The sequence below is a fragment of the Mustelus asterias genome, chromosome 4 (assembly GCF_964213995.1).
Source record: "Mustelus asterias chromosome 4, sMusAst1.hap1.1, whole genome shotgun sequence".
Lineage (NCBI taxonomy): Eukaryota > Metazoa > Chordata > Chondrichthyes > Carcharhiniformes > Triakidae > Mustelus > Mustelus asterias.
This window is the reverse complement of record NC_135804.1, coordinates 17,622,322-17,650,282: the sequence shown is the minus strand read 5'-3', so window position 1 is coordinate 17,650,282 and position 27,961 is coordinate 17,622,322. Positions and strand designations below refer to the sequence as shown.

The following is a 27,961-nucleotide window of genomic DNA, read 5'->3' as shown; positions in this document are numbered from 1 at the left end:
CTAGCTTCTACACATCAGTGAATGGAATTTGAACTCTAAATCCTTGGAACTTTACCAATTTGCTCAGCAACATTACTGAATAGAGCAACCAGTTGGATAAAAGTTTCCCATCATGGTGCAGAGGCAAAATTAATCTAGTATCATGTAATTGGATTGGATTGTGAAGATATCGAGGACATTCCAGAACGCTCAGTCTCAACAGGTTACAGTTGCTGCAGCAACCATTGCCAATAAAGTGTTATAAAGCACGATTCTGAAGGTTAATAGATTGTATTTCTTGATTTGTTCAAAGTATTAAGAAAACACCAGTAGCTTCATTTTTGAAAAAAATTTATTTGAGAATGCATCATCATCATCTGTCCCCCTTCCCCCATGCCCACCACTTAACATGTTTCCAGAACAAGGAGCCTTGGCAAACTTGCATATAAAAATTTGAAACAAAATAAGAGATCTTCTCCTGGGACCATTGGGAACAAATATTTATGTCAACCACAATTTAAACAAAGAAAAGGCAAACCAACAAATTGATGAAAAGCTTTTGACTGTGCCGGTGGACTCTTACATGCACCTCCAAACTAAATTAAAGAGGGCATTCGTGAAGCTGAGTGACTACAAGTCCCTTGGGGTTGATGTGGGTAGAGATGCAACTATACGGCCATCCAATTTTCTCCACATCCTATAGCCAAGCAGCAGATCGAATGTTGCCCATACACTTCATTCAAGTTGTGCATCATAATTGGCTCCTCCAGTTTTCTCTAGTTCTTGTTTGATGTATTCCTCAGCCAACTCTTGGTGGTCACAGATGACAAACTCCTTAGCAAAGTTCTACAAGACATTTAAAAAAAAGACTCTTGGTGAATAACAAAACTAAAGATTTCAAAACAGCATATGGCACACATTCACTCCACACTTCAAAGCATTTCATAATCCTGGTGCACAAGTCAACTTGTCATAAATTTCCCATTTCATTTTTTATATTCGTTCATGGGATGTGGATATCACTGGCTGGGTCAGTCTTTACTGTCCATCCCTAAAACTAAGTGGCAGCCAGGCCATTCCAGAGGGCATTTAAGAGTCAATCTTATTGCTGTGGGTCTAGAGTCACTCCAGATTTCCCTCCCTAAAAAGGACATTAGTGAATCAGGTAGGCCTTTGCAACATTTGGCAATGATATCATGGACACCATTAGACCTTTAATTCCAGATTTTTATTGAATTCAAATTTCAACATCTGCTATGGGGGGATTTGAACCCATCTCTCCAGAGCATTACCCTGGGTCTCTGGATTACTAGTCCATTACATCACTGTCTCCCTTAAAATTCCGGTGTAGAATTAAATTACCTCAATCAATCAAGGACTCTATGAAAAGAATGTTTCACAAATTAATTAGTTGTAGCTAAAATTTCATGCACATTAAAAGCGAATTTCTAAAGAAAAAAAATGTGCATTTGGAACAGCCAATAACCAACCTGCAAAAGCAACTTCACAAACAGATATCAGGAAAATATGATATGAAGGACAAAGAATTCTATAAATATTTAAGCTGCATATCAAAAATGATGACATGCTTTGTGCATTAGTGACTACTAGAACAGAGTTTCAAAAAAAAAAGTTTGCTGGTATATTAATTTTATGCTCCACACACATACATATCTAGACAAGGATGGCCATATTGCTAAATCCAATTATTTTTCCGACTTTCCTGTGCACAGCTTATGCTCCAATTTGGCACATATGACTCATTTTATGGCAAGCACTATCTACTCCTATAGAATCTGCTGTTCACTTCCCAAAGGGGTATGAATGGCTAATTCCCCATTCCCCCTTCACCGCATATCCCTCATTAAAATATCCAGAGTCATTTATTCTTTCAACCAAGTCATTCCATTTATACTCCGACTAACACATAGCTTCACTTTCAAAACCATTGGGAAATGGAAGTGATTACGTGCACAAAAATTTAAATTGGGATGTTATAAAGTGTATAAAGTTCACCCTTTTTATAAAATGCATTACCCTAGCAAACAAGTAGAACCTTCACAAGGTCAATATCACTCGGGTATTCTTGCACGTTAACTTGGCAATAATACTAAAAAGCATTGGGAACCAAGAGTTTTTGTCCAGGTTATTGGATCATTTATATTGGCCTCCCCCGAAAGCAATTTGTCTCTACGAAATTCAGGCCTATAGTGGTAAACTGTTTAAGGGAATCAGCGATGTTTTATGATAGTGCACAGTTGTGTTATTTTAGACCAGTACATTGTTCTCTACACATTTCTGTATCCCATCATTTGTGTATTCTCTTAGTTTGTTTGCCCTTCTTAAGTGCCACTTCTGCCCACCTGACCAACCCATTGTATAGTGGCAGTAAGCGTCCCCAGTTTAATTCATGTTTTTTAAAAACTTTATTTCCTTAGTAGTGTCTGAGCAATGAATAACTTTACATTCAAAGTGCAGCTTGAATATTGGTTATTTCATCCGCTGCCATGTGAAAAGCTCAAATTCACTTGATAAAAATACTGTTATATGTAGAATATCTTCTGCAAGCACAAACTGCAGAAATATTTCAGTGCACAAATGAATAGCTTCCTTTCATGGGAATCTGTTGCCACTCCAAAATCAAAAATAAATATGTGGCTATATTCTGTTGTGAACAGAACTAAATGAGAAGCAGGATTAATTCCAAGACAGGATAAAAAGAAATTACTGTGGATGCTGGAATCTGAAACCAAGAGAGAAAATGCTGGAAAATCTCAGCAGGTCTGGCAGCATCTGTGAGAGAAAAGAGCTGATGAGGGTTTCAAGTCCAGATGACCCTTTGTCAAAGCCTCAGTTCCAAGACAGATCATTTACATCAACATGGTGTTCCAAACAGTGTTGAGAAGTGATTTAGGAATGGTGCTTTTACTTAATTGTACACAATACACAAAATAAATTTCCTTGCTCCAAACTTCTCCATGGAAACAGTGGAGACTAAACCAGTCTGCCTACATCTCGGATGTCACATTGGATCTCAGAGATGAGCTTCCAACTCCTATTTACATACCATCACGATACACCTCCAAAATATTGCCCCTGTTTCAGCTATCTGCTGCTGAAACCTTCATTCGTGCCTTTTTTTAAAAAAAAACCTCCAGACTTGACTATTCCAGTGCAGCTCCTTGCTCTTCCACATTCTATGCTCCATAAATGCAAAGTCAGCCGAAACTCTGCTGTCCGTGTCTATCAAGCCCGGTTCGCCCAACACCCATATTCATCTACATTGAGACATTGCTTGAAAAGATTGGCTGCCACTTGAGCAATGTTTCAATTTTAAAGTTCCCTTCCTCATTTATCATTCCATGGCCATGTCTTCTCTATCTAGTCACCTCCAACCCTCCCCGCCGTGAAGTATCAACACTATTTCGGGCCTTGAGCATCCCTGATTTTACAGATTTCACCCTTGCTGGCTTTGCCTTCAGTTGCTGAGGCCCCAGGCTCTGGAACCTCTCCTCCTTAAAGAAGCTCCTTAAAACCTACCTCTTTACCTAGGCTTTTGACCCAATACCTCCTTACGTGGCTCAGCATCACATTTTAGCTTTATCATTACTTTTTAATACATTAAAGCTGCTGTTGTTGTGATGTTGGTGTAGGTTGAGTCATGAAGTATTAGGTCATGGAGCTTGCAGTCATAATGATCTGTGAATGCGCCAAGTTTGGAGACAAAAGTCCAAGCAGTAAACTTGCACTAAATGTGTTAGCATTTCGCACAAGGGTTTTCAGCAGTGTATTTACTGAAGTTCAGTCTTTTACAAATTCAGGCCATCTGTTTTTAGACCTATTTATTATTGGTTACAAAAGCGGTATTGTAAGAGCCAGAATGGTTGCCTTTTGCTAACCAAGTCCTGACATTCATGTTAATTCAGTCTGTACAATGAATACAAATTGTTCCTCTATAGCACAAAACATGTACCCTATGTTTTAAAAAGGATCTCTACCCAAATACAATACTCAGATCACAACTTAAGTTTCAAGAAACAAGTTTTATTGCTTGCTATATTTATTTACTTTAAGTTGTTAATGTCTGATTTGTCCTTCGCAAGCTACAAGTAAGATTACAGTAAAATTATAAATTAAATATCGAAAAGCGATGGTAGTAATTAGATTGGCAACATGTAGAAAGTTAAAAAAAATGCTATCGAAATAACATTACCCTGAACTGCACATTGCATTTTAAACTTCACCAATACTATTCAATAGCATTAAATAAATTACATATTTGAATAAAACTAATAAGGGTATTGGGTCATTATGCCACAATTAAGACCTCATCATGAAAAAAATATTTCTATTTAATGTGACTCATGCAAGTTTGAACTATATGCAATAAAGATATTTGTACAGGCAAGAAAGCAGAATTGAGGCCAAGATCAGATCAGCCATGATCTTGCCGAATGGTGGAACAGGCAGGAGACACCGTTAAGCCTGTTTCCATCCCTTCATGCTTACGTGTCCACCATGCTTCAAATGTTACATAAATAGGGTAGCATGGTGGCACAGTGGTTAGCACTGCTGCCTCACAATGCCAGGGACCCGGGTTCCATTCCAGTCTCGGTCACTGTCTGTGTGGAGTTTGCACATTCTCCCCATGTCTGCGTGGGTTTCCTCCAGGTGCGCCGGTTTCCTCCCACAGTCCAAAGGTATGTGGGTTATGTGGATTGGCCATGCTAAATTACCCCTTAGTGTCAGGGGGACTAGCAAGGGTTACGGGGATGGGGCTGGGTGGGGTTATTGTCGATGCAGGTTCGATGGGCCAAATGGCCTCCTTCTGCACTGTAGGGATTCTTTATTTCAGTCACACTTTGTAATATAGGAGAAACTACGATAAAGATATATTCAAATCGACTGACTGACCTTAAATATCCAGTCTGACCTCTAATTGGTCCAAGAATCCAAATGTAATTACCCTCTCATTGACTAAAGGCACAGAAATTGTACTGCGATCTTGCAAGGAACATTGACCTGGATTTTCCAACAGCAACTCAATGTGAAGGAGCAAATCAGGCAGTAACTTGCAGTTTTCCATATGCACAATTACATGTTGTCGCGGTTTTCCATGTTGACCTGCTCCTTCACAAGCTTTGTACATGGTTGCCTCGCAGAGACTCAATCAAATACATATGCAAGTATCTCATTTCCAGCCCTTCCCACAAGAAAAAGTTTAGACAAATCCATGCAATTGCGCAAATTTTTTAACGGTGTGCCGACTCTTTGCTAAACCATCTCACTGACACTGAAAACTCATTTTTACAAATGCAGAGTTGAAATAATTCATATTTTAATTGTCATTGGAGTTTTAACTCTTGTCCTTTGTACTCTTATCCCTTTCCCTTTTTATTTAAAGTTTCAAAAGTTTAAGGTTTATTTATTAGTGTCACAATTCGGCTCACATTAACACTGCAATGAAATTACTGTGAAAATCCCCTAGTCGCCACACTCCAGTGCCTGTTCGGGTACGCGGAGGGAGAATTTAGCTTGGCCAATGCATTTAACCAGCATGTCTTTTGGACTGTGGGAGGAAACCAGAGCACCCGGGGAGAATGTGCAGACTCTGCACAGACAGTGACCCTAGCGCTGTGAGGCAGCAGTGCTAACCACTGTGCCACACACTTTCTGATGTAACTTTATTTTACTGAGCCAAGAAGTACATGAATTATTTTCATCAGTTGCAAACACACATGTTGGCACCATGGCAGGTCGCGGATCCCCGATACAGAATGCTGCCCTGTTTTGGTTACGATCACAAATCATAGTTGCAATGTTTCTGCCTTTACAAAATAGCATATTAGAAAACTAAAACTACAGCACAAAACAGGCCCTTCGGCCCCACAAGTTGTGCCAACTTCAACCAATATTCTTCAACCTATTGTAGCAGCATTATGGGGCACCAGGCAGGATCATCATAGAAACCCTATAGTGCAGAAAGAGGCCATTTGGCCCATCGAGTCTGCACCGACCACAATTCCCACCCAGGCCCTACCCCCATATCTACCCGCTAATCCCTCTAACCTACGCATCTCAGGACACTAAGGGGCAATTTTAGTACAGCCAATCAACCTAACCCGCACATCTTTGGACTTTGGGAGGAAACCGGAGCACCCGGAGGAAACCCATGCAGACACGAGGAGAATGTGCAAACTCCACACAGACAGTGACCCAAGCCGGGAATTGAACCCAGGTCCCTGGAGCTGTGAAGCAGCAGTGCTAACCACTGTGCTACCATGCCGCCCGGAGAATATATAGGTAAGAAAATTAGCTACACTGAGGAATACAAAGTTTGCAGGTTCAGAGGTGACTCTCCTAGCAAACTCCAAAAACTAACACCTCTCAAAACATCTGATTTTATTTCCCTTCTCCCCCCACCCCCTGCAATTTGCCTCCACTCCTTCCTTACATTACTTCACTACCCTTCGTGAAGTAAATACATTTAAACCATCTGTACCTCACCTCCAAACTGGAGGCCATCTTTCCTGGTTCTCAACTTCTTGGCAAGCTCAATTCACCTTGAAGATTTGAATCAACTTGAGCCTGCTCTTCCCCAGTGAACAATTCCAGGGTTTTCAACCTCCAAATAGCACACTTACTTGAAGCTAGGTTGTCTATTTAAAAATAAATACCACTTAATTTCATGTATGATATTTTCTGCTTAATACATTTGATAAAAAATGTACACCATTTTTAGTAATGGCTGTACTAGTGCCTTGAATAGGCTCATCTTCTTTTGGGATTTATGTTTCATCCATGTGGGTACACAGCGCAAAATCTGCTTACCATTCCTGCTACACGTTGCACTATTGGTTTAGTGAACTATCCTCCCAATATCCCTCGATCCTGCTTCCAGGTTGAAGCCAGTTAATTGAGACTCTGACCCAATTACATATCCCTAGTTTCAGTACACATCACTTGCTCACATTAAATTCAATTTGCCACTCATCATTAGCCCACCTGTGCATCCTATCCAGTCCTCTACTTGGTTGACCTATACATTATTGTTTGCACTTTCCTTCGTCACCAATTTGTCATCCACAATAGCTTACTTTGACAAAAGGAGCAGCTCACTTATGATTTTGTTTGCTAAAAATTGTTTCTTCAAGAACAGCTTTAACAGAAACAGCATTTATTTCTATTTTCAAATCTTCACAAGAAAACAAAATATTTCACTAAATGACTTCCACACTGAAACTGTATCAGACAAAAACCTTGATAAAAGAGGTGTATACTTTTTACTAGTGATGGAGATTTTGCTCAAGGGGCTGCTCTATAATAGACCAAGGCTTTGAATTTAGACTTGGAGGCCTAGATTTTCCTCTCCATCATGGTGAATACTCATTTGCCCAGATGCTGAGGAAGTGTGTGTGGAGAACTAGATTATTACATCGCTAATCTGTTCACCTCAGGATTTCCAAAGTGCCAAGTTCTATTTCCTCCTCCAGCCTCCCACCACATCTCGGGACTTGGAAACCTTCTGGAAGCTGATCTTCAGTAAAGATTTCTCAAGACTTACAGCTATGCAAGTCAAAAGAAATGTCAAAAGAAAGCATCATATGGTTTCAAATTGATGTCAAGTAAATGAACATGGAACTGTTTCAAGTTTGTGTGAAATGGAACTCAAAATTACTGACATAGCTAATTCCATGTAACCAACTTAGATTATAAATATTCAGTAACTAGAACTTAATATTGAAAGACAGGGATCCAGAATAATTGCATACATCACTTAATGTTCACAAATGCACAAAGTTGTAAATGGTTGCATCTCCATTTTGAAGAACGATAAAAGGCTAAAGGGACGATCCTTTAAATTAGAGGCATGGAGGAATTTCTTTAGCCAGGGAGTGGTGAATCTGTGGAACTCTTTACCGCAGAAGGCTGTGGAGGCCAGGTCATTGAGTGTCTTTAAGACAGAGATAGACAGGTTCTCGATTAATAAGGGGATCAGCAGTTATGGGGAAAAGTCAGGAGAATGGGGATGAGAAAAATATCAGTCATGATTGAATGGTGGAGTAGATTCAATGGGCCAAGTGGCCTAATTCTGCTCCTATGTCTTATGGTCTCAATGCACCGAATCAGATTCCACTATTCAGTTTAGGTCAAAACTAATCCCAGGTGGATGGGAACAAGGAGGGAGGTTTAACACTTGGGTTGAGAAGGCGGAGCTAGAGACCTGAGCCACCAATACAAATTCAAGGTAAGCAATGCAATAAGACAAGAAAATTGAAAAGTGAAAGCTAAATTTAGACTAAACAGGTTCAATTTTTGTATACGTGGCATTACAACCAAGTGCAGTCTTCCCCTGAAGAAACATTTCAAAGCTCATGGGGCAGGGGGTAACATATTAGCATAGATAGAAAATCATTTCCTGTTACCTAGCCAGAACTGGCATAAATGGGCTTTTGACAGGTTGGCAGGATGTAACAAGTGATGTGCCATAGGGATCAAGGCTGGGCACTCAACTTTTTACAATTTTACAAGGTGATTCGGATGATGCGACCAGGTGGTTGCTAAATTTACTGATGACAAAGATAGGTAGGGAAGTAAAAAATGTGAAGTGAACATGAGGATACAAAGGGACATTAAATGGGCGAAGATCTGGCAAATAGAGTATATTTTGAGAAAATTAGAAATTCTCCATTTAGAAACACAAGTTTAATATTAAATGGCGAAAAGTTGCGGAGGTCAAAAATTCAGAGGGATCTAATGCGTAAATAACAAAAGGGTTAGTATGTGAGGGGAATTGATTACAAAAGTAGTGAGGTTATGCTTCAGTTGTACAGGGCATTGATGAGATCACATGTGGAGTACTGTGTACGGCACTGGTCTCCTTATTTAAAGGAAGGATATGAATGTATTGGAAGCAGCTCAGGAAACGGTTTACTCGATTAGTACCTAAAATGGGAAGATTGTCCTATTGGGAAAAGTTGGACAGGGTAGTCTTGTACTGCTGGAGTTTAGAAGGGTAAGAGGGTGGATGTGGAGAAGATGTTTCCTCTGTTGGGAGAATTTAAAACTAGTGGTCACTGTTTAAAAATAAGGGGTCACCCATTTAGGACAGATTAGGAGAAATTTTCTCTGAGGGTTGAGAGTCTTTGGAAATCTTCCTCAAAAAGCAGTAGCAGAGCCTTTGAATATTTTTAAGGCAGAGTTAGATGGATTGATTGACAAGCTTATCTGGTGAGCAGGAATGTGGGGTCAAGGTTACAGTCAGACCAGCCATGATCTAATTGAATGGCAGAGCAAGCTTGAGGCCAAGTGTCCTACTCCTAATTCATGTGTACGTTTGTAACATGAAGGATAATTGCACCAGGTGTACAATAGAATTCAATACCCACTTTGTCAGAAATAGCGCAAGAGACGATTTGGCCCATCAAGTCCAGGTCCACTCTCTGAAGAGCAATCCAATCAGTCTTATTTACCCATCCTATCCATGTAGTCCAGCAAGTTTATTTCACTCAAGTATCCAAGGTGTACTTCGACAGCACCTTCCAAACCTAGGCCGCTACCTTTCAGAAGGCCAGGGGCAGCTGATAAATGGGAACATCACCACCTGGAAGCTTCTCTCCAAGCCATACACAATCCTGACTTGAAACTTTATTATGTGGAGATGCCGGCGTTGGACTGGGGTGAACACAGTAAGAAGTCTCACAACACCAGGTTAAAGTCCAACAGGTTTATTTGGTAGCAAATAAACCTGTTGGACTTTAACCTGGTGTTGTGAGACTTCTTACTGTGTTGAAACTTTATTGCCATCCTTTCACTGTCACTGGATCAGAATCCTAGAACTCCAGTCTTAACAGCATTGTGGGTGTTCCTACAACATTGACTGCAGCTGTGCAAGAAGGTATCTGAACTCCAGCAGATACAAGACTAGTCTGTCCAACTTTTCCCAATAGGACAATCTTCCCATTTTAGGTACTAATCGAGTAAACCGTTTCCTGAGCTGCTTCCAATACATTCATATCCTTCCTTTAAATAAGGAGACCAGTGCCGTGCACAGTACTCCACATGTGATCTCAACAATGCCCTGTACAACTGAAGCACAACCTCACTACTTTTGTAATCAATTCCCCTCACATACTAACCCTTTTGTTATTTACGCACTAGATCCCTCTGAATTTTTGACCTCCGCAACTTTGACATTTAATAAGGTAATTGCCACCTTCTCAAGGGCAATTACAGATGGGCAATGAATGCTGGCCTAGCCAGTGATGCCCACATCCTGTAAATATTTTTTTTTAATGATCCAATTTCCTTTTGAAATCATTCAGCCTTTACAGTTCCACCGCTCCCATTTGCCGAGGGTTCCAGGTCATTACCATCCACTGTGCAAAGATCATCCTCACATCTCACCTAAAACTAAATCTGTGCCCCCTTGTCTTTGTAATAGCAGCTAACAGGAACAGCCTTTCTTTGTCTACCTTATAAAAATCAGTCATCATTTTGTCCACCTTGATCAAATTTCTCCTTACTCTCTTTTCCCCCCACGGAGAGCCAGCCCAGCTTCTACAACTTAATCTTGTAGCTAAAATGCCTCTTGGAACCATTCTGATAAGTCTCCTTTGTACCCTCAAGCACCTTCACATCCTCCCTGAAATGTTGTGCAGAACTGGACACAATATTGTCGTAGAATTCTAACCAGAGTCAGGTAACTTTGCTGCTTTTGTACTTAATAGCTCTATTCATGAAGAGCAAGATCCCATATGTTTTGTTAACAGCTTTCTCCACATGTTCTGCCACCTTCAAAAGAGCAATGCACATGAACCCCCACTCCCTGTCCATGATTTAAAATTGTGCCATTTAGTCAACATTGCCTCTCCCTATCCTTCTGCCAAAATACATCCCTTTGCATTTCATCAGCTACTTGTCTGTTCACTCTTCTTGCTGATGTCCTGCTGCAGTTGACTTTCAATCATACCTCCAAGTTTGGTGTTGTCGGATAATTGAAATTTTACTGTAATATATCCAAGTCATTTCTATCTAAAAAGGCAGAAGCTTCAAGGACTGAGAAATATCACCATCAACATCCTCCAGTCTGAAAAACAACCATTTATCACAACTGTTTCCAGTTGTCAAACAATTTTTTTATTAATCCAAACTAACATTGTTCCTTCTATGAGCCCCAATTTTGTTAACCAGCCTTTTACATGGTACCTTTCTAAAGGCTCTCAAAATCTATATCGGCAACATCCAGTGCATTTCCTTCAACCACATCATGTTACTTCATCAAAAAAAATTATATTAGTCAAGCACCGTTTCAAATCCATGCTGGGTCTAAATTAATCGAGCTTCTGCAAGAACCTGTTGATTATTTTCCTGTATTAGTCAAACATTGCAAACATCCTTTCTTGAATAAGGGCATCACATTTGTAACTTTACAATCCTCTGGCATTTCCCCAGTGACCTGGGAAGCAAGCCATCTGGACTAGGTGACACTTAAACACAGACAGTTTTTCCAATACATCCTTCATATCAATGTTTCACCTCCTGTTACTTCCACCATTTCCCTAATATTTTGTCAGCATCCTCTTTCAAAATGATGGATTTTAATATTCTAACCTTGCTCTGTGCCTCCAAGCATAGATCATCCTATCTGTTCCTAATAGGCCCTCACTCCACTTCTTACTATTGATATGCAAGATGATTTTTGGGTTACCTTCATGTTAACGATCATTCTATTCTCATGTTTGTCAGTCACATTTTTCCCTCATTTTCCTTTTTAATTTATTATATCCGATCTGGATCTTGGTTGAATTCATCAAGCAATATGAATCATGCACCCTCTTTTTTTGTTTCATAATATACTCCATTTTGCTCATCATCCAAGGAGCCCTGGCATGGATTCCCTTGTTGGGGTCTGCCTAGCTCGTACCTGAAGATCACCCATTGTTTCGTCAGTCTTTGGTTCCATTTTACCCCGGCTTGCTCATATCATTGAAATTAGCTTTCTTCCAATTATAATAGATCATAGAATCCCTACAGTGCAGAAGGGGGCTCTTTGGCACTGCACCAACAACAATCCCATCAAGGCCCTGTATCTGTAACTCCATGTATTTTCCCTGCTAGTCCCCCGATACAGATGGGCAATTTAACATGGTTAATCCACCTAACCTGAACACCTTTGGACTGTGGGAGGAAACCAGAGCACCCAGAGGAAATCCACTCAGACATGGCGAGAACGTGCAAACTCCACACAGTCACCCAAGACCATAATTGAACCTGGGTCCCGGGCGCTGTGAGGCAGCAGTGCTAACCACTGTGCCGCCCCAATTAGGAAGTTCTACTTTAGATTGTTCCTTGCTATTCTTCATTGCTAATCTAAATCTTATGATACGATGACCACAAGTTCAATTGTTTCCAAACAGATATTTGATACACTTAGCTGGATATGGTACAGGGAAAAATGATGGGCCATGTCTCCTTCCTGGTTAGGCCCAGATCAAGGAAGTTCTCTTGAAACACATTTCAGAACTTCCTCCCCCTTCACTCCCAACATATCACAATCAGTAAAGCTTACCAATATCATCACTATAGTTCTTGCACATTTTCTCCTCTATCTATTGGAGGATTATAGAATATCCCCAGGACGGTGATCAAACCCTTTTTGCTTCTCAGCTCTAACCAAACAGATTCTGTCTTTGCCCCCTCCAAGGACATCCTTAACTGTTGAACACCACATTTTCCCTAATGAGTACTGATAACTCCACCTCTCTTTTTCCTTCTACCTTTTAATCACATTGTACCCTTGAATATTAGACAGTACTCACCAATTTCAAGCCACAATATTGTTATTGCCACATATTCCACATGGCTATTTACCCATGTGGCTCACCGGCCTCATTCATCCACTTTGCATTTTTAGATACATGCATTATAAAGCTCTGTAATCCTCAGAGTTCTTCTTGATGGGGTGGCACAGTGGTTAGCACTGCACCTCACAGCGCCAAGGATCCGGGTTCGATTCCTAGCTTGGGTCACAGTCGGTGCGGAGTTTACACACTCTCCGAGTGAGCGCGCGTTTCCTTCGGGTGCTCTGGTTTCCTCCCACAGTCCAAAAGATGTGCGGGTTAGGTGCATTGACCATGATAAATTCTCCGTCAGTGTACCCGAACAGGCACCGGAGTGTGGCGACTAGGGGATTTCCACAGCAACTTCATTGCACTGTTAATGTAAGCCTACTTGTGACACTAATAAAAGGAACTTTTAAAACTTTGAGCTGCTCCTATCTAATATCACTGTTTCCTTCTTTAACACTGTGCAATATTCGCTCCTTTATGCAACTTAGTTTTTTGTTCTATTTCTATATGCTGGTGCCCATCCTAAGCCCCTACCAATTTAGTTTAAATCCTCCACAAATCACACTTGGTGAACCCTGCTGTGAGGACACTTAGTCCCAGTACTGTTGAGGTGTGACATGTCCCTTCTGAATAGATGCCTCCTGCCCCAGAACTGGTCCCAATTTGCTAAGAATCTAAACCCCTCCTTCCCGCAGCATGCAAACCATTCATCAATCTTATTTCCACTCTCACTAATTCTTCCTTAATATAAATTTTTATATTCACACTAACACCTACAAAAACCTCTCATGCTGTAATTATGTCCTATCACTGATGGGTCAATGTAATGCCTCCACTGCCATAAGGATGTCCTTGACTGTATTGTTGCCTATTTTTCCCAGAACCCCATGCTTCAACCCCTGCAAGGAGGTTACAGCCCCTGCCACAGTACCAAAGTCAGCTCTCGTCAAAAATCACAAATTACATTCCATGTTGCTGTGGTAAACTTTCCCTACTTGCTCTTCTTGGCTTGTCTGCAACCTCAAACAGTTGACCACACCATTTTTCTCCAATGCCTTTCCACCATCATCCAGCTGAGCTGCACTCATCCAATTCCATTTTTATCTAACTAGTCATAGACAGGGAATAACATGCAATGACTCTCCTTCCTGCTTGGTTGCCTTCAATATTCCCCAAGGATCTATCAATGACTCTCTCCTATTCCTCAACTACATGCTGTCCCTTGGCAACATTATTTGAAGTACCCAGTTTTACTTGACGATCATCACCTCTCCTTACTCTTCCGTTGTTGCTATAGTATCGGGGGAATTTTCTGCTCACAGTGCTGATGTCTAAGTAAAATTGGGAAGACTGAAGCTACTGAGATTTTCAGTCTCCGCTCCAACCTCTGTTCCTAACTAGCAACTCTATCCCATTCCCTGGTAACAGTCTGAGATTAGCTGTTCAAAACCTTGGGTGTCATGCAAGACCCCAAAAGAGCTCCTAACCTAATGTTCCTGCCATCACACCTGTTTCCACCTCTGTAACATTGCCTGGTTTTGCCCCGTCTCAGTTCACCTGCTATAGAAGCCCTCATTCATGCCTTTGATACATCAACACTCTCTATTCCAACATTCGCTTGGCTTGTCACCCATATTCTACAATGGTGGTGGAGGGAGAACATGTTGAAAGTGGTGGATAGGGTGCCAATCTCTTGGATTGATTTGTCCTGGATGGTATCAAGCTTCTGAGTGTTATTGGAGCTGCACTCATCCAGGAAAGTGGAGGGCATTCCATCACAGTCCGGACTCACCGCCTGTCCACCATCTACAAACACGAATTACTCTTCAGAATTTCCAGCCTCTGATCTGCTCTTGTAACCATGGTATTTATATGGTTGGTCCAGTTAAGTTCCAGCTCAATAGTAACTTCCAGGATATTGGGGTGGGGATTCAGCAATGGTAATACCATTGAATGTCAAGGGGCGGTGATTAGATTCTCTCTTACTTTAGATGGCCCTGGCCTGACATTTATATGGTGCAAATGTTACTGGTTACTTCTCAGCTCTGGCCCGAATAAAGTCTTGCTGCATGTGGAATTGGACTCTGAGGAATCGCAAATGGTGCTGAACATTAATGTCAGACTTTATAATGGAGGGCAGGTCATTGATGAAGGGGCTGAAGATGGTTGGGTCTAAGACACTACTCTGAGGAACTTCTGCAATGATATCCTGGAGCTGAGATGATTGACTGCCAACAACCACAATCATCTTCCTTTGCGAAAGGTTTGACTCCATCTTTGGAGAGTTTTCTCTCCGATTCCCATTTACTTCAATTTTGCCAAGACTTCCTTGATGCCACATTTGATCAAACGTCACCTTGATGTCAAAGACAATCACATTCTCATCATGGATTCAGCTCTTTTGTCTGTGTTTTCCTTCACCATTAGTTTCAATTCTGTTCCCTGCAGATTGGATGTATATTTAGACCTGCCCACACGCATAACACTACACTTTCCAGAGGTAAACAACATTTAACAAACACTGATTAATGTCCCCAAACTCTTTTTTGAGTTAAACAATTAAATGAAATTAAATAAACTGAGGGATAAAATAAAATGAGAACCCCTTAAATGAGAACTGCCAGAAACAAAAATAAATCACAAATGAAACTTAAAACATTAAACCAAAAAACGTAAATCAGCCTCCCATCCATTAACAGTCTACAATTCCCGCTGCCTTGGAAAAGCAGCCAGCATAATTAAGGGCCCCGTGCACCCTAGACATTCTCTCTTCCACCTTCTTCCGTCGGGAAAAAGATACAAAAGTCTGAGGTCACGTACCAACTGACTCAAGAACAGCTTCTTCCCTGCTGCCATCAGACTTTTGAACAGACCCACCTTGCATTAAGTTGGTCTTTCTCTACACCCTAGCTATGACTGTAACACTACATTCTGCACTCTCTCGTTTCCTTCTCTATGAACAATATGCTTTGTCTGTATAGCGCGCATGAAACAATACTTTTCACAGTATGTTAATACACGTGACAATAATAAATCAAATCAAAATTCTGAAAGTCCAGGCCAACAATGGCATCTTGATTGGCCTCACCCACTAATTTGCCATTTATAACTTCCTTTTCCAGATGCTATCTATATTCAAGTGGGCACGTAGGACATCTCGAGAAGATGCTGAAAAAAAGGTTACCCATTCCTGAAGTTATAGTTACCGGTTCTATAACTATATATCGAGATCCTACCATTCCATTGAGATGAGTCCTGACTTCAACAAGCTATTGAAGATATAGGGCTCAACAAGCTATTAAAGATACAGGGCTTAACAAGCTATTAAAGATGCAAGGTTCGCAAAGAATCGATCCCTTTCCTTGGGATAATTTTCTTGGGTGCATCTCTAGGCCAGCACTCCTTATTCTTGCAAGATATCATTCTCTTCTATTTTGTTAATCATTTTACAGTTGACAGCATAACTTGCATCAGTCTTTATTCTTGAAGACAAGGTACTCAGCCATTGTCCAAAAGAATCTTTCAGTAGCTAAAAAAGTACTACATATTTTATTACTCTTGTTTAATGATTTTCCAATTGCTGCTACAATTTGTCTACTATCCTCTTCTAATAATTGTTTAGCTGATATAGCTTTACAGTTGCCCAATGTTCCTGAGAATTATCCACTTTTAATTTATGAAATCATTTCAAAAAGTCTTACTTGTCTTCAGTGTATGACCTTGGCTTATTATTGCCAAGCGTCCTTCTCTTAAGAGCATACATGTCTTCTGTATGTTTTAATTTGCTCTTTAAACATATGCTTTGTATATTCAGACATCACCTCCCCCATTCAGCAGGGTTAATCAGCTGAACCATTTAAAATATTCTGCTATCTTACTGAACTTGGCCATTTTAAAATCCAGAATTCTCTGTGATTTTCAGTTCCATTAACTAACTGAAACCTTACAAGGATTAGTGCTTTCATTGGCGATTCCCCATATGCAAGTTTGATACTAAGTTATTTTTTTGATAGCAAGCCTATCTCTATTAAACAATTACTCTGGTTTCCTCATATGTCCCAGAGTCTTATTTCAACAAATATTTTAGCTGCACAGTGCACATCACATTATGCTACTGAATTACTTGAAAATTAAAGTCACCCAAACAGATCACTTCGTCACCTTCAGGTGCCTGGTCTGGAAGACAAGGACAAACACACGGATTCAACCTATTAGTAGTAGTAATGAATGGTAGGTAGGATGCTGGGGAGTGCAGAAGACCAGAGGGACCTCGTGGTGCATGTCCAAAAATCGTTGAAGGCAAGAGGATAAGTAGATAAGGCGGCATATGGGATACTTGCTCTTATTAACCCAAGGCATAGAATATAAGAGCAGGGGGTTTATGATGGGGCTATATAAAACACTCATTAGGCCACAGCTTTAGTAGTGTGTGTGCAGTTATGATTGCCACACTATAGGAAAGATGTGACTGCACTGGAAAGGATGCAGAGGAGATTCGGCAGGATGTTGCCTGGTTTGGAGCATTTCAACTATGAAGAGAAGCTGACTAGGCCAGGCTTGATTTCATTAGAGTCGAGAAGGCTGAAGGGGGACCTGATTGAGGTGTACAAAATTATGAGGGACATAGAAAAGAAGAAACTTTTTCTCCTTAGCAGGAGGCGACAATAACTAGGGGGGGGCATAGATTTAAGGTAAGGAGCAGGAGATTTAGAGGGGTTTGGGGAACTGCTTTTTCACTCAGTGGATGGTGGAAACCCGGAACTCACTGCCTGCAAAGGTGGTAGAGGTGGGAACCCTCAAAATAATGTTCATATTTAGATCAGCACTGGAAACACCACAGCATACAAGGCTATGGGCCAAGTGCAGGAAAATGGGATTAGAATGGATAGGTTTGACGGCTGGCACAGAAACAATGGGCCAAAGGGCCTCTCTGTGCTGCAAAACTCAGACTTTAGATTATATATCCAAAGTTTCGTCAGACAAAGTGATAAATGTTTAGATGATCTAGTCAAGCAGAATGGGACTATAAGACACATTATGACTTATGTATGCTAGATTACTATGATGTGATACCAAGTAGGTGAGCTAGTCATACACCAGTATTAAAAGGCCCCCTGTGATTTAAGTTTCATTGGATGTGCGAGTCATTGATTTTAAGATGCATGGGAAGAGAAAAAAAACTTGCATTTATCAAATCAGTGAAGTAATTTTGAACTGCAATCAATACAATTTTCAGAAACTGTAATGAGATAAATGACCTAAGAAAACTATTTTGGCTTTGTTCTTTGTGAATACTATACTGGTGGTGACTAGTGGTTGGCCTCAGGGATCAGTGTTGGGACCGCAATTCTTTACGATTTACATAGATAATTTGGAGTTGGGGACCAAGTGTAGTGTGCCAAAATTCGCAGACGACACCAAGACGGGAGGAAGAGCAAAGTGTGCAGAGGACGCTGAAAGTCTGCAAAGGGATATAGATAACCTAAGTGAGTGGGCGAGGGTCTGGCAGATGGAGTACAATGTTGGTAAATGTGAGGGTCATCCATTTTGGTAGGAATAACAGCAAAATGGACTATTATTTAAATGGTAAAAAATTGCAACATGCTGCTGTGCAGAGGGACCTGGGTGTCCTTGTGCAGGAATCTCAAGGAGTTGGTTTGCAGGTGCAGCAGGTAATTAAGGCAGCAAATGGAATTTTGTCCTTCATTGCGAGAGGGATGGAGTTTAAAAACAGAGAGATTATGTTGCCACACCTGGAGTACTGTGTACAGTTTTGGTCTCCTTACTTGAGAAAGGATATACTGGCACTGGAGGGGGTACAGAGGAGATTCACTAGGTTGATTCCGGAGTTGAGAGGGTTGGCTTATGAGGAGAGACTGAGTAGACTGGGGCTATACTCACTGGAATTCAGAAGAATGAGGGGAAATCTTATAGAAACATAAGATTATGAAGGGAATAGATAAGATAGAAGCAGGGAAGTTGTTTCCACTGGCGGGTGAAACTAGAACTAGGGGGCATAGCCTCAAAATAAGGGGAAGCAGATTTAGGACTGAGTTGAGGAGGAACTTCTTCACACAAAGGGTTGTGAATCTGTGGAATTCCCTGCCCAGTGAAGCAGTTGAGGCTACCTCATTGAATGTTTTTAAGGCAAGGATAGATAAATTTTTGAACAGTAAAGGAATTAAGGGTTATGGTGAGCAGGCAGGTAAGTGGAGCTGAGTCCACAAAAAGATCAGCCATGATCTTATTGAATGGCGGAGCAGGCTCGAGGAGCCAGATGGCCGACTCCTGCTCCTAGTTCTTATGTTCACAATATGTACACCGTGTGTACACAAATAAGGGCAGAGAAAATGCAGGGAGAGTTAAATGAATAAAATTGGCAATAAACCTTGGAAAACATACAAAGTCATTCTTAATCTGTATTTCTAAATTTAAAGAAAGTTGGAATTAGGAAAACAATAATTGCTAATCGGCAGAGGATTTATCAGATAAGGTTGACTGCTGAGCACAAAGATACTGCAGTAGAGTACCAATCTTCGTTAAAATTCCAGCTGCCACACTTATTCGTAAATTCAAGCCTCAATTTTCACCATGAAGGCAGCAGGGGAATGTACAATTCAACCAATGTCTTCATGGGGCAGCATGGTGGCACAGTGGTTAGCACTGCTGCCTCACAGCACCAGGGACCTGGGTTCGATTCCCGGCTTGGGTCACTAGCTGTGCAGACTCTGCACATTCTTCCTGTGTCTACGTGGGTTTCCTCTGGGTGCTCCAGTTTCCTCCCACAGTCCGAAAGACATGCTGGTTATGTGAATTGGACATGCAAAATTTTCCCTCAATGTACCCGAACAGGCGAGTGTGGCAACTAGGGGATTTTCACAGTAACTTCATTGCAGTGTTAATGCAAGCCTACTTGTGACACTAACAAATAAAATATACATTATGAATAATGGAGAACAAATCAGCGGCTACCCAAATTATACAGGAGACATCTCTGGGACAAGGAGGAAGCCAAGTTAAGACTTGCACTTGCCAGAGACATCTCCCAGGAGCCGAGATGTCCTCAGGAATCATCCAACTTTGCAGCATCATAATCATTTGCACAACAGGGAAGGAGAATAAGAAATAACTAAAGGGAGCGGAGCTCTCAGACTGAGGCCTACCAGAGGCTCTGAGTGGTAACAACTCAATGCTGCCCAGAATGCAGGAATTTTCCTTTTAAGAAATAAAAGCCTTCTCTTGTTGAGCATAATTTAAAAGGAAGATTCTTCCTCTCCCTTCTGAACACCAACTAGGCAGCCCTTGCACAAAATTACAGGAAGCATAGCATGTTCCCCTTATATACATGCAGTTTATTCGTGAGGAGAAAAGGGAAAGTAGGGGGGAGGGGATGGGCTGTTGGAGTGACTCTCTTTGATCTGTACCTGCCCCAGCCCTGAAGGAGAAGACTCACATCAAATTAAAAATTTATTTTAAAACCATTAGATAAAGAGCACAAAGCCCAAGCCAATTGACTTCAACTAGCTGTCTCTCAGAATAAGCTTTCCTTTGTTCATATCAAGAGTGTGACCAGATTTTGCCCATATTTACAGTGAGACAGAAACTGCTTGCAAGGCAATGGCATATTGTTGCTCTGTATATTAGTGGGACTGCAAATGCCTTTGGAAAAAAAAAATCACCATTTATTTAAAAGTTCCCAAATCAAATACAGGGAATGGTTTGAATTGTTGGCATTAATCAAGTATGAGATTATAGCTAAATTCAAGTCACATCATGTAGACTTTGTTCATGTCCAAAAACACGCAATGCGTTACAAATCACAGAATATTTAAAGTGTAGGAGGATGTTATTTGGGCCTGTGTCACCTCTCTACAAGTTCTATTCCCTGCCTTTACCCTACACCTTCTTCCCCTTCAGGTGATCAATTCCATTTTGAAAGCAATGATTGAATCTGCCTCCACCACACCCCCTCAGGCAGTGCATTCTAACTCTAAACACCCACTGCATTAATAGGTTCTCCTGGTACATTTTTGGTTCTTTTGCCTAGCACCTCAAATCAAAGTCCTCTCGTTCTTGTCCTTTCTGCCAATGGGAGCAGGTTCTCTCATACTGTATAGCCCCTTCATAATTTTGAATATCAAACCCCCCCCCCCCCACAAATCGCTCTTCTCCAAGGAGAACAACCTCAGCTTCTCCAATCTATACAACTAACAATGGCTCCACATCCCCAAAACCACTCAAATCTCATCTGTACCCTCTCTTAAAGCTGTCATTCCCTTCCTAACGTGTGGCATCAAGAATTAGTCACAATGTTGCAGTTGAGGCCAAACCGATGTTTAAAAAAAAGGTTGATCGTAACTTCCTTCCTTTGTAACCAATGTTGCTATCGACAAAGCCCAGAATCCAAATAGCTTTTTAATCACTTTCTCAGCATGCCCTGCCTCCTTCAGTGACTCATGTTCATGTACCCCAGTCTCTCCATTTCTACATCCTTAGTAGAATTATACCTTTTATGTTACATCATGCCTGCCTTCCTACCAAAATGTATCATATCACATTTCTCTACATTAAATTTCATATGTCCATTCATTCCATTAGACTGTCTCGTGCTCTCGACATTTATCTCAGTTCACAATTAGTCCAAGTTGTCATATGCTAGTTTTAAAATGGCTCCCTGTACATCCCAATTATTGACCTCTAAAACCACACTGCATATCCTAACAACCATTCACCACTATTCTTGATATACATGCTGCCATCATCCCTTTTATTCCAATGCAAAGCTTTTGTGCGACATTTTATCAAATACTTTTGGAAAGTTCGTATATACCCCAACAACCCCATTATCCTGATCAACCCTCTGTTACCTCATCAAAAACTCAGATCGAGTTAGTTAAACATGATTTGCCTTTTAACAAATCTCTGCTGGCTTTCCTTATTTAATCCATACTTGTAACCATTAATTTCGCCCTGACTTGTTTCCAAAAGCTTTCCCGCCATTACAGTTAATTGACTGGTCTGTTTTTGCTGTGTTTTTTTTTGGACAAGGGTATAATATTTGTAATTCTCCAATCCTCTGGCACCACCGTGTACCTGAGGATTATGGCTAGTGTCTCCACAATTTCAACCCTGACTTCCCTCAATATATTTTTGAATACCTACCATCCAAAGTTGGCCTCCCTCCAATTAAAAGTTTTCACTCTTGATTGCTCCTTGTGTTTTCCACAACTAACTTAAACCTCACGGTACTTCGATTGCTGTCCCCAGATGCTCCCCGACTGATCCACTTCACCTCAGGAACCAGATCCAGCAATGACTACTTCCTCATTGGGCCAGAAATACACCAAAGGAAATTCTCCTGCGCACACTTCATAAACTCTTCCTCTCCACTGCCCTCTGTTACACAACCTGGAGTTGCCTTTGAACTGATTGGCTTGCTAGGCAATTTCAGAAGGCAGTTAAGAGTCAACCACATTGCTGTGGGTCTGGAGTCACATGGGAGGGCAAGGATGGCAGATCTCTTTCCCCAAAAGGACATTAGTGAACCATATGGGTTTTTACAACAATATACAATAGCTTTCACCATTAAGGAGACCAGCTTGTAATTTAATTTAAATTCCAGTCTTGTCATGGTGGGATTTGAAACCATGTCCCAAGGCTATTAGACTAGTCCAGTGACATTACCACTTCGCCAACATAGAATCATAGAATCCTACAGTGCAGAAGGAGGCCATTTGGCCCATCAAGTCTGCACTGACCACAATCCCACCCAGGCCCTATCCCCATAACCCCATGCATTTACCCTAGCCAGTCCCCCTGACAATAAGAGGCAATTTAGCATGGCCAATGCACCTAACCCGCACATCTTTGGACTGTGGGAGGAAACCGGAGCACCTGGAGGAAACCCATGCAGACACAGGGAGAATGTGCAAACTCCTCACCAACAGTGACCCAAGCTGGGAATCGAACCCAGGTCCCTGGTGCTGTGAGGCAGCGGTGCTAACCACTGTGCCACCATGCCACCCACCTCCTCCTTCATTCATTCATAGAAACCCTACAGTGCAGAAGGAGGCCATTCGGCCCATCGAGTCTGCACCGACCACAATCCCACCCAGGCCCTACCCCCACATATTTACCCGCTAATCCCTCTAGCCTACACATCCCAGGACTCTAAGGGGCAATTTTTTTTTTTAACCTGGCCAATCAACCTAACCCGCACATCTTTGGACTGTGGGAGGAAACCGGAGCACCCGGAGGAAACCCACGCAGACACGAGGAGAATGTGCAAACTCCACACAGACAGTGACCCGAGCCGGGAATCGAACCCGGGACCCTGGAGCTGTGAAGCAGCAGTGCTAACCACTGTGCTACCGTGCCGCCCTATATCCCTATCTTCCCTGAGTACTTCGTACCCAGGAATATTTAGTATCCAGTCATGTCATTTTGAGCCAGGTTTCTGTTACGACTGTAACGTCATATTCCCATGTGGCCATCTTTGCCTTCAGCTCACCAACCTTATTTATCACTTTGTGCATTTCCATACATGCACTGGTTTGACTTCCATTTCTCACTCATTGCACTTATCTCTTCCAATCTTTTGTACACCTCATCTCTCCTTTCTAATATTATATCCTGGTCCCTACTTCGCTGAAAAATTAGTTTAAACACTTGCTAACAACACTAGCGATCCATTCTACGGGATTTGTTCCCAGCAACAGTGAAGTCTCACCTTCTCAGAACCAATCACCATGTCCCAGGAATCAAAAACCATTCCTTCTGTACCATCTCTCCAGCCTCATTTATCTGCTCCATCCTCCTACTTCTACACTCGCTAGCACACGACACCAGGAGCAATCTGGATTGCTACCTTGAAGATCCTGTTAGTGCTTTTCCTAGATTCCCAAGATCTGCTTGCAGGACCTCCACCTATGTCATTGGTGTCAACATGAGCCACAGCCTTCCCCTCAAGATATTCTGCAAGTGCTTGGCAACATCGTTGCCCCTAGCACTGGGGTTGGGAGGGGCGGTGGTGGGGGTTGCATGGGCAAGCAACACCATTCTGGAAAACATGTCTACAGCCACAGAAACGACCGTCCGTTCCTATAACACTACTGTTTTCCCACTTGTTCCTGCCCCTTTGTAGCTGAGCCACTCCTTTGAGGATTGCACTTCCCAGAGGAGCCATATCTCCCCATCAGAACCCTCTCAATACTGGTTAGAGTGTGAGATGCACTTGGGGGCCTCCTGGAGCACCTAGTTCAATTGTCCAGAGGTCACCCATTCCCTCTCTCCCTGCACACAAAAGCTGTGGGGTGACCACCTCTGGGAACATGCAATGCATGAATCTCAGTTAATGCTATGACTGAGTCAGGAGGGGAGGGGGCAGAATGAGGGGGTGGACTAACCAATATAAAAAGTATGGAATTAAATGGGCAATAGTTTTCCACCACCTATACTAATTTTTGTTTAAAATCACTAAGCTGCTCTTGTGATAGATAAACTGTTCAAATGATGAGACATGTTTGTGGTCAGTGCTATTTTCTTTGATAAATTGACAATTCTTTATTCAAAACCTTCTTGGGCAACCATGTACTACACACTCTTAATCACATTAGGTGTACTGTTTATGTAATACACACTATAAATTCTTGGGCTAACGCATGGGATAGCAATTGGAAGTCCACACAAGACAATTTCCAAAAGCAATTTTTCAGATTATTAGATGGTGCAATAAATGTATTCTGAAGATATATATTAATTCTCAGTGCAAATGATCAGTAACTTGGGTGTGTCTGCTTCCATGCAACCATGTTACTTTAAAAAAAAATCTATTTGTGTTAATAAGTATATAAGACGAAGTGATAAACATTCTATTTCTACCTCCAGTGGGTTACATTATAATGAAAGCTAATTATTATTCCTGTGGCATGCTATCCCACACACAAGATGCACAAGGGAGCAGGTTCTGATTCATTGGAGACTGTCTGCTAATGGAAACTGCCTTTCTTCCATGATACTAGTGCAGTGTTGGGAGAAAGCCTAAATCATAACAACGCTTCTACAGCGGAGGATGAGCAACACGACAGAAGGCTTCTTTTTTTTAAATAAAAGATTCACTATAGGTGCCCTTAACCCGCAGGCTGTCATGAATCACAAAATATTAAACTCCATTCATAATTAAAGATATGATTTTTGAAGCAAGCTGTACAGTATTTATTAGCCAAGTGATTTATTTACTTCCAATGCGGAGCATCCAGGCTATATATTACAAGTGAGAATATATCCCTCACAAATCACCTCACCCCATATTTATAACAACAGCTTACTGAACAGCTTCAATTTTAAAATCGAAGGAATCAAGCAAATTGATTGGCTGGAACCAAGATTTGCAAGCTATTCAAAATGTTTGACTTGATCAACATGCTTATTATACCCATGGTGAGGTCAGTGGGTTTTAGATGCAATATAATGATCGTACATTATATATGTGTTAAGTTCCATCGTCATCCCCAAAGTAGGAAGAGACAGTTTGGCAAAACAGTAGAGTGCAGCTGTATTGGAATAGTCCAAATAATTTATTGGGCTATTCCTTAGCAAATCCCTAATATTTTTATTGTAAACACAACTGCAGAATATTTCACAATCAATTCTTTCCTGGCAACTACAAATGTTAGAGCATTGTCAATATATTTGCATTATGAAGGCAGCTTGCAAAGCCCTATCAGATTCTGGCATAAGCATGACTTTGAACAAAGCAATTTTTTTTTTTAAAACTGGAAACTAACTAAAAGCATTAGCTACGCTAATTAATAATCTCTCCAATTGTGACCACAACATTTGGTTGATTAATGACCTACCTGTACTACTTCCTTTACCAAACTTTTATCAGTGCTGACTTTGGCTCTCTGCAAGACAGTGACTCCATCTCCAATCCAGGTGATCAGAGCAAACTTGGCACGTTTGCTCATGGCGTCCCCAGTGATGATTCGATGAAACCCAAATAATATACGGTCATCTGCCAAAAAGAATGGCAGTAAATTAAATTTTGAACATAACCACTTGGGTCACTCAGCATCAACAAGGCTAGATTTCTAGCTCAGCTTTAGATTTCCAGCGCCTACATTTTTTAGAAAAAGGTGAGATTTGGTCACTAATATACCATTGTTTCTGACCCAAATACAAGGTAATTATTTCAATTAATGACCAAAGTAAAGGCAGGAGTCTTTTAAACTGAGGAGGTGAAGTATTAAAATTAGTATATGACAAGTTCAAGCTAGGAGCAACGCAGAGGGTCAATGTGCAACACTGGTAGGGCATTGAGCACATGGGCCAATGCCTGAGAGGGAGAAGAAACTGGGCTTTTGTTCTGACTCACCTCTGGCACAAAAAGCAACAGCACCACCTTGCCTTTTCTCCTGACGGGTAAAACACAAGGAAAACCATGCACAAGCAAATAATCAAAATCCAAAATTTAAACATCACAACCGACTTTTGGTACAAGAGGAAGATTTAAAACCGACACGTCAGTTCTTCCAAAGAGTGGGAATGCATCCACCCTGAATCTCAAATACAAATATGGTTGGCATGAATGCTTTTATCAAAAACAGCCCCAAAGTTTTCTTTTAAAAACAAAATGGTTCCCTTCTTTAGGTGATTGAAGTTGGCCAAGGACAACAGTCAAACCCTGACTAACGTTTGCAGTACACTGCAGCTAAAGCATTTTAGACTGACAGCCAGTCAAGTGCTAAAATCCACACTTCGGAATGGGTAGCTTGAAAGCCAGATGTTTTAATCTGTTGGACATTTTTCCCCTTTAAATCTTAGCCAGATACGAGAGCGAGGGGCGACGTTTAGTATTTACAGGAATGGGGAACCAAAAGTAAGCTGTGAACAGTTTCCCAGTTGAGTGCCACACCTTAAAAGTTACATTTTATCGCAAGCATTAAGCTGGCAACACGACATGTTGGGGGTGGGAAAGAGAGAGATTTTACAATAAATATACATTTCTGCTGATATATATTTTTCCCATTGGCGTGGCAGTGGGTTATCTTTCAAATTAGAAAATAATTGTGAAAATTTGTGGTTACGATTAAATGAATCGTTTGCAACTCGCAGTTGGTTACATGACAAATCGCTTTTAAAATACTGGGTTACAGGACTATCAATCTTGTAGCTAAAGGGTCGTGCCAACTCACCTCCCACCCGCCCCCCAAAAAAAGGTATGTTAAAAGGTGAAGTATAACCTAATTAAATAGTCAAGTTTCCTTTGGCTGGATTAATATTGCGGGGGAAAAAAGTGAGCCATCGATTTGATCCATCGCAATATATCGACAACCAGGAGACTTTCTACAGGGAATGCAGTACTCCAGATGCAGTCTAAACACGGCTAGCTTGCACCCTTCCAGCGAGGTATCATCACATAACGAAGTGATCTCTCACAATGCAGGGGAGGGAATGGGGGGGGGGGGGGGGGAGGTGCTGTATATGGGGTTTGGCAAGGCAGATTCCTTCCTTCCACTATATAGATGCTGTACACATCAAACAAAAACACAGTCACAGAAGCCCCAAATCTTACTTGTGCATTGAAGTTTAAATTCCTCGTAATCTGTGCCTTGTGAATCGGGAACAATAAGGTTTCCATTGTATTTAAAGATAACCCTGGAAAAGGAGAGAAAGAGACACACGCACACAATGTATATACAGTTAAGATCTAAAATAAGGTCGAAGTTGTCTTAATTATAAGAAAGTGGACGATTTGAGCTTAAACAAACCAGTTGATATCGCTGCTATCATCCCGGACCAGGTTATACGATTCTCTGCACGCCTCTTTATCAATCTTCGTGGCCATTTGAGCGATAGGTGAATCAGCTGGCGAACTTCTGTACAATAAATCCCTGCTCCCGAGTATCAAATTGGGCTAATAGGATAAACAAAAGACCAGAAAATAAAATAAGCTTCTGCAGCTGGCCGGAGGGTTGCAGTTGGTGCTTGATTTCAGGTTGGATTGCAAGGCTCCACGATATCTAATAAGAGGTATCAGACATAGGTTAGGAAGCACCCGCTATGAGGCTGCAGATAAATGACAGCAGCTTTAGCGGATGCATTTCAGCCCCTTTTTACCGGCTCTGGGC

The 27,961-nt window shown here is 41.3% G+C and overlaps 1 protein-coding gene across 1 annotated transcript; it reads right to left on the bottom strand.

Moving 5' to 3' along the window:
* Window positions 1-322: 322 nt before the first annotated feature.
* cotl1 (coactosin-like F-actin binding protein 1) lies at window positions 323-27,961 on the bottom strand. The gene is made up of 4 exons (XM_078210599.1): window positions 27,602-27,961; window positions 27,406-27,488; window positions 25,688-25,845; window positions 323-825 (listed from the first exon to the last, which is right to left on the bottom strand). The coding sequence occupies exons 1-4, from the start codon at window positions 27,676-27,678 to the stop codon at window positions 715-717; spliced, it is 429 nt and encodes a 142-aa protein (XP_078066725.1). The 5' UTR covers window positions 27,679-27,961; the 3' UTR covers window positions 323-714.

Excerpts from the sequence above, each read along its gene's own strand:
- cotl1 (XM_078210599.1), bottom strand. The coding sequence starts at position 27,678 with ATGGCCACGAAGATTGATAAAGAGGCGTGCAGAGAATCGTATAACCTG. Across the intron at positions 27,489-27,601 it reads GATAGCAGCGATATCAACTG|GGTTATCTTTAAATACAATG; the intron begins GTTTGTTTAAGC and ends CTCCTTTTCCAG. Across the intron at positions 25,846-27,405 it reads ATTTAAACTTCAATGCACAA|ATGACCGTATATTATTTGGG; the intron begins GTAAGATTTGGG and ends TCTTTTTGGCAG.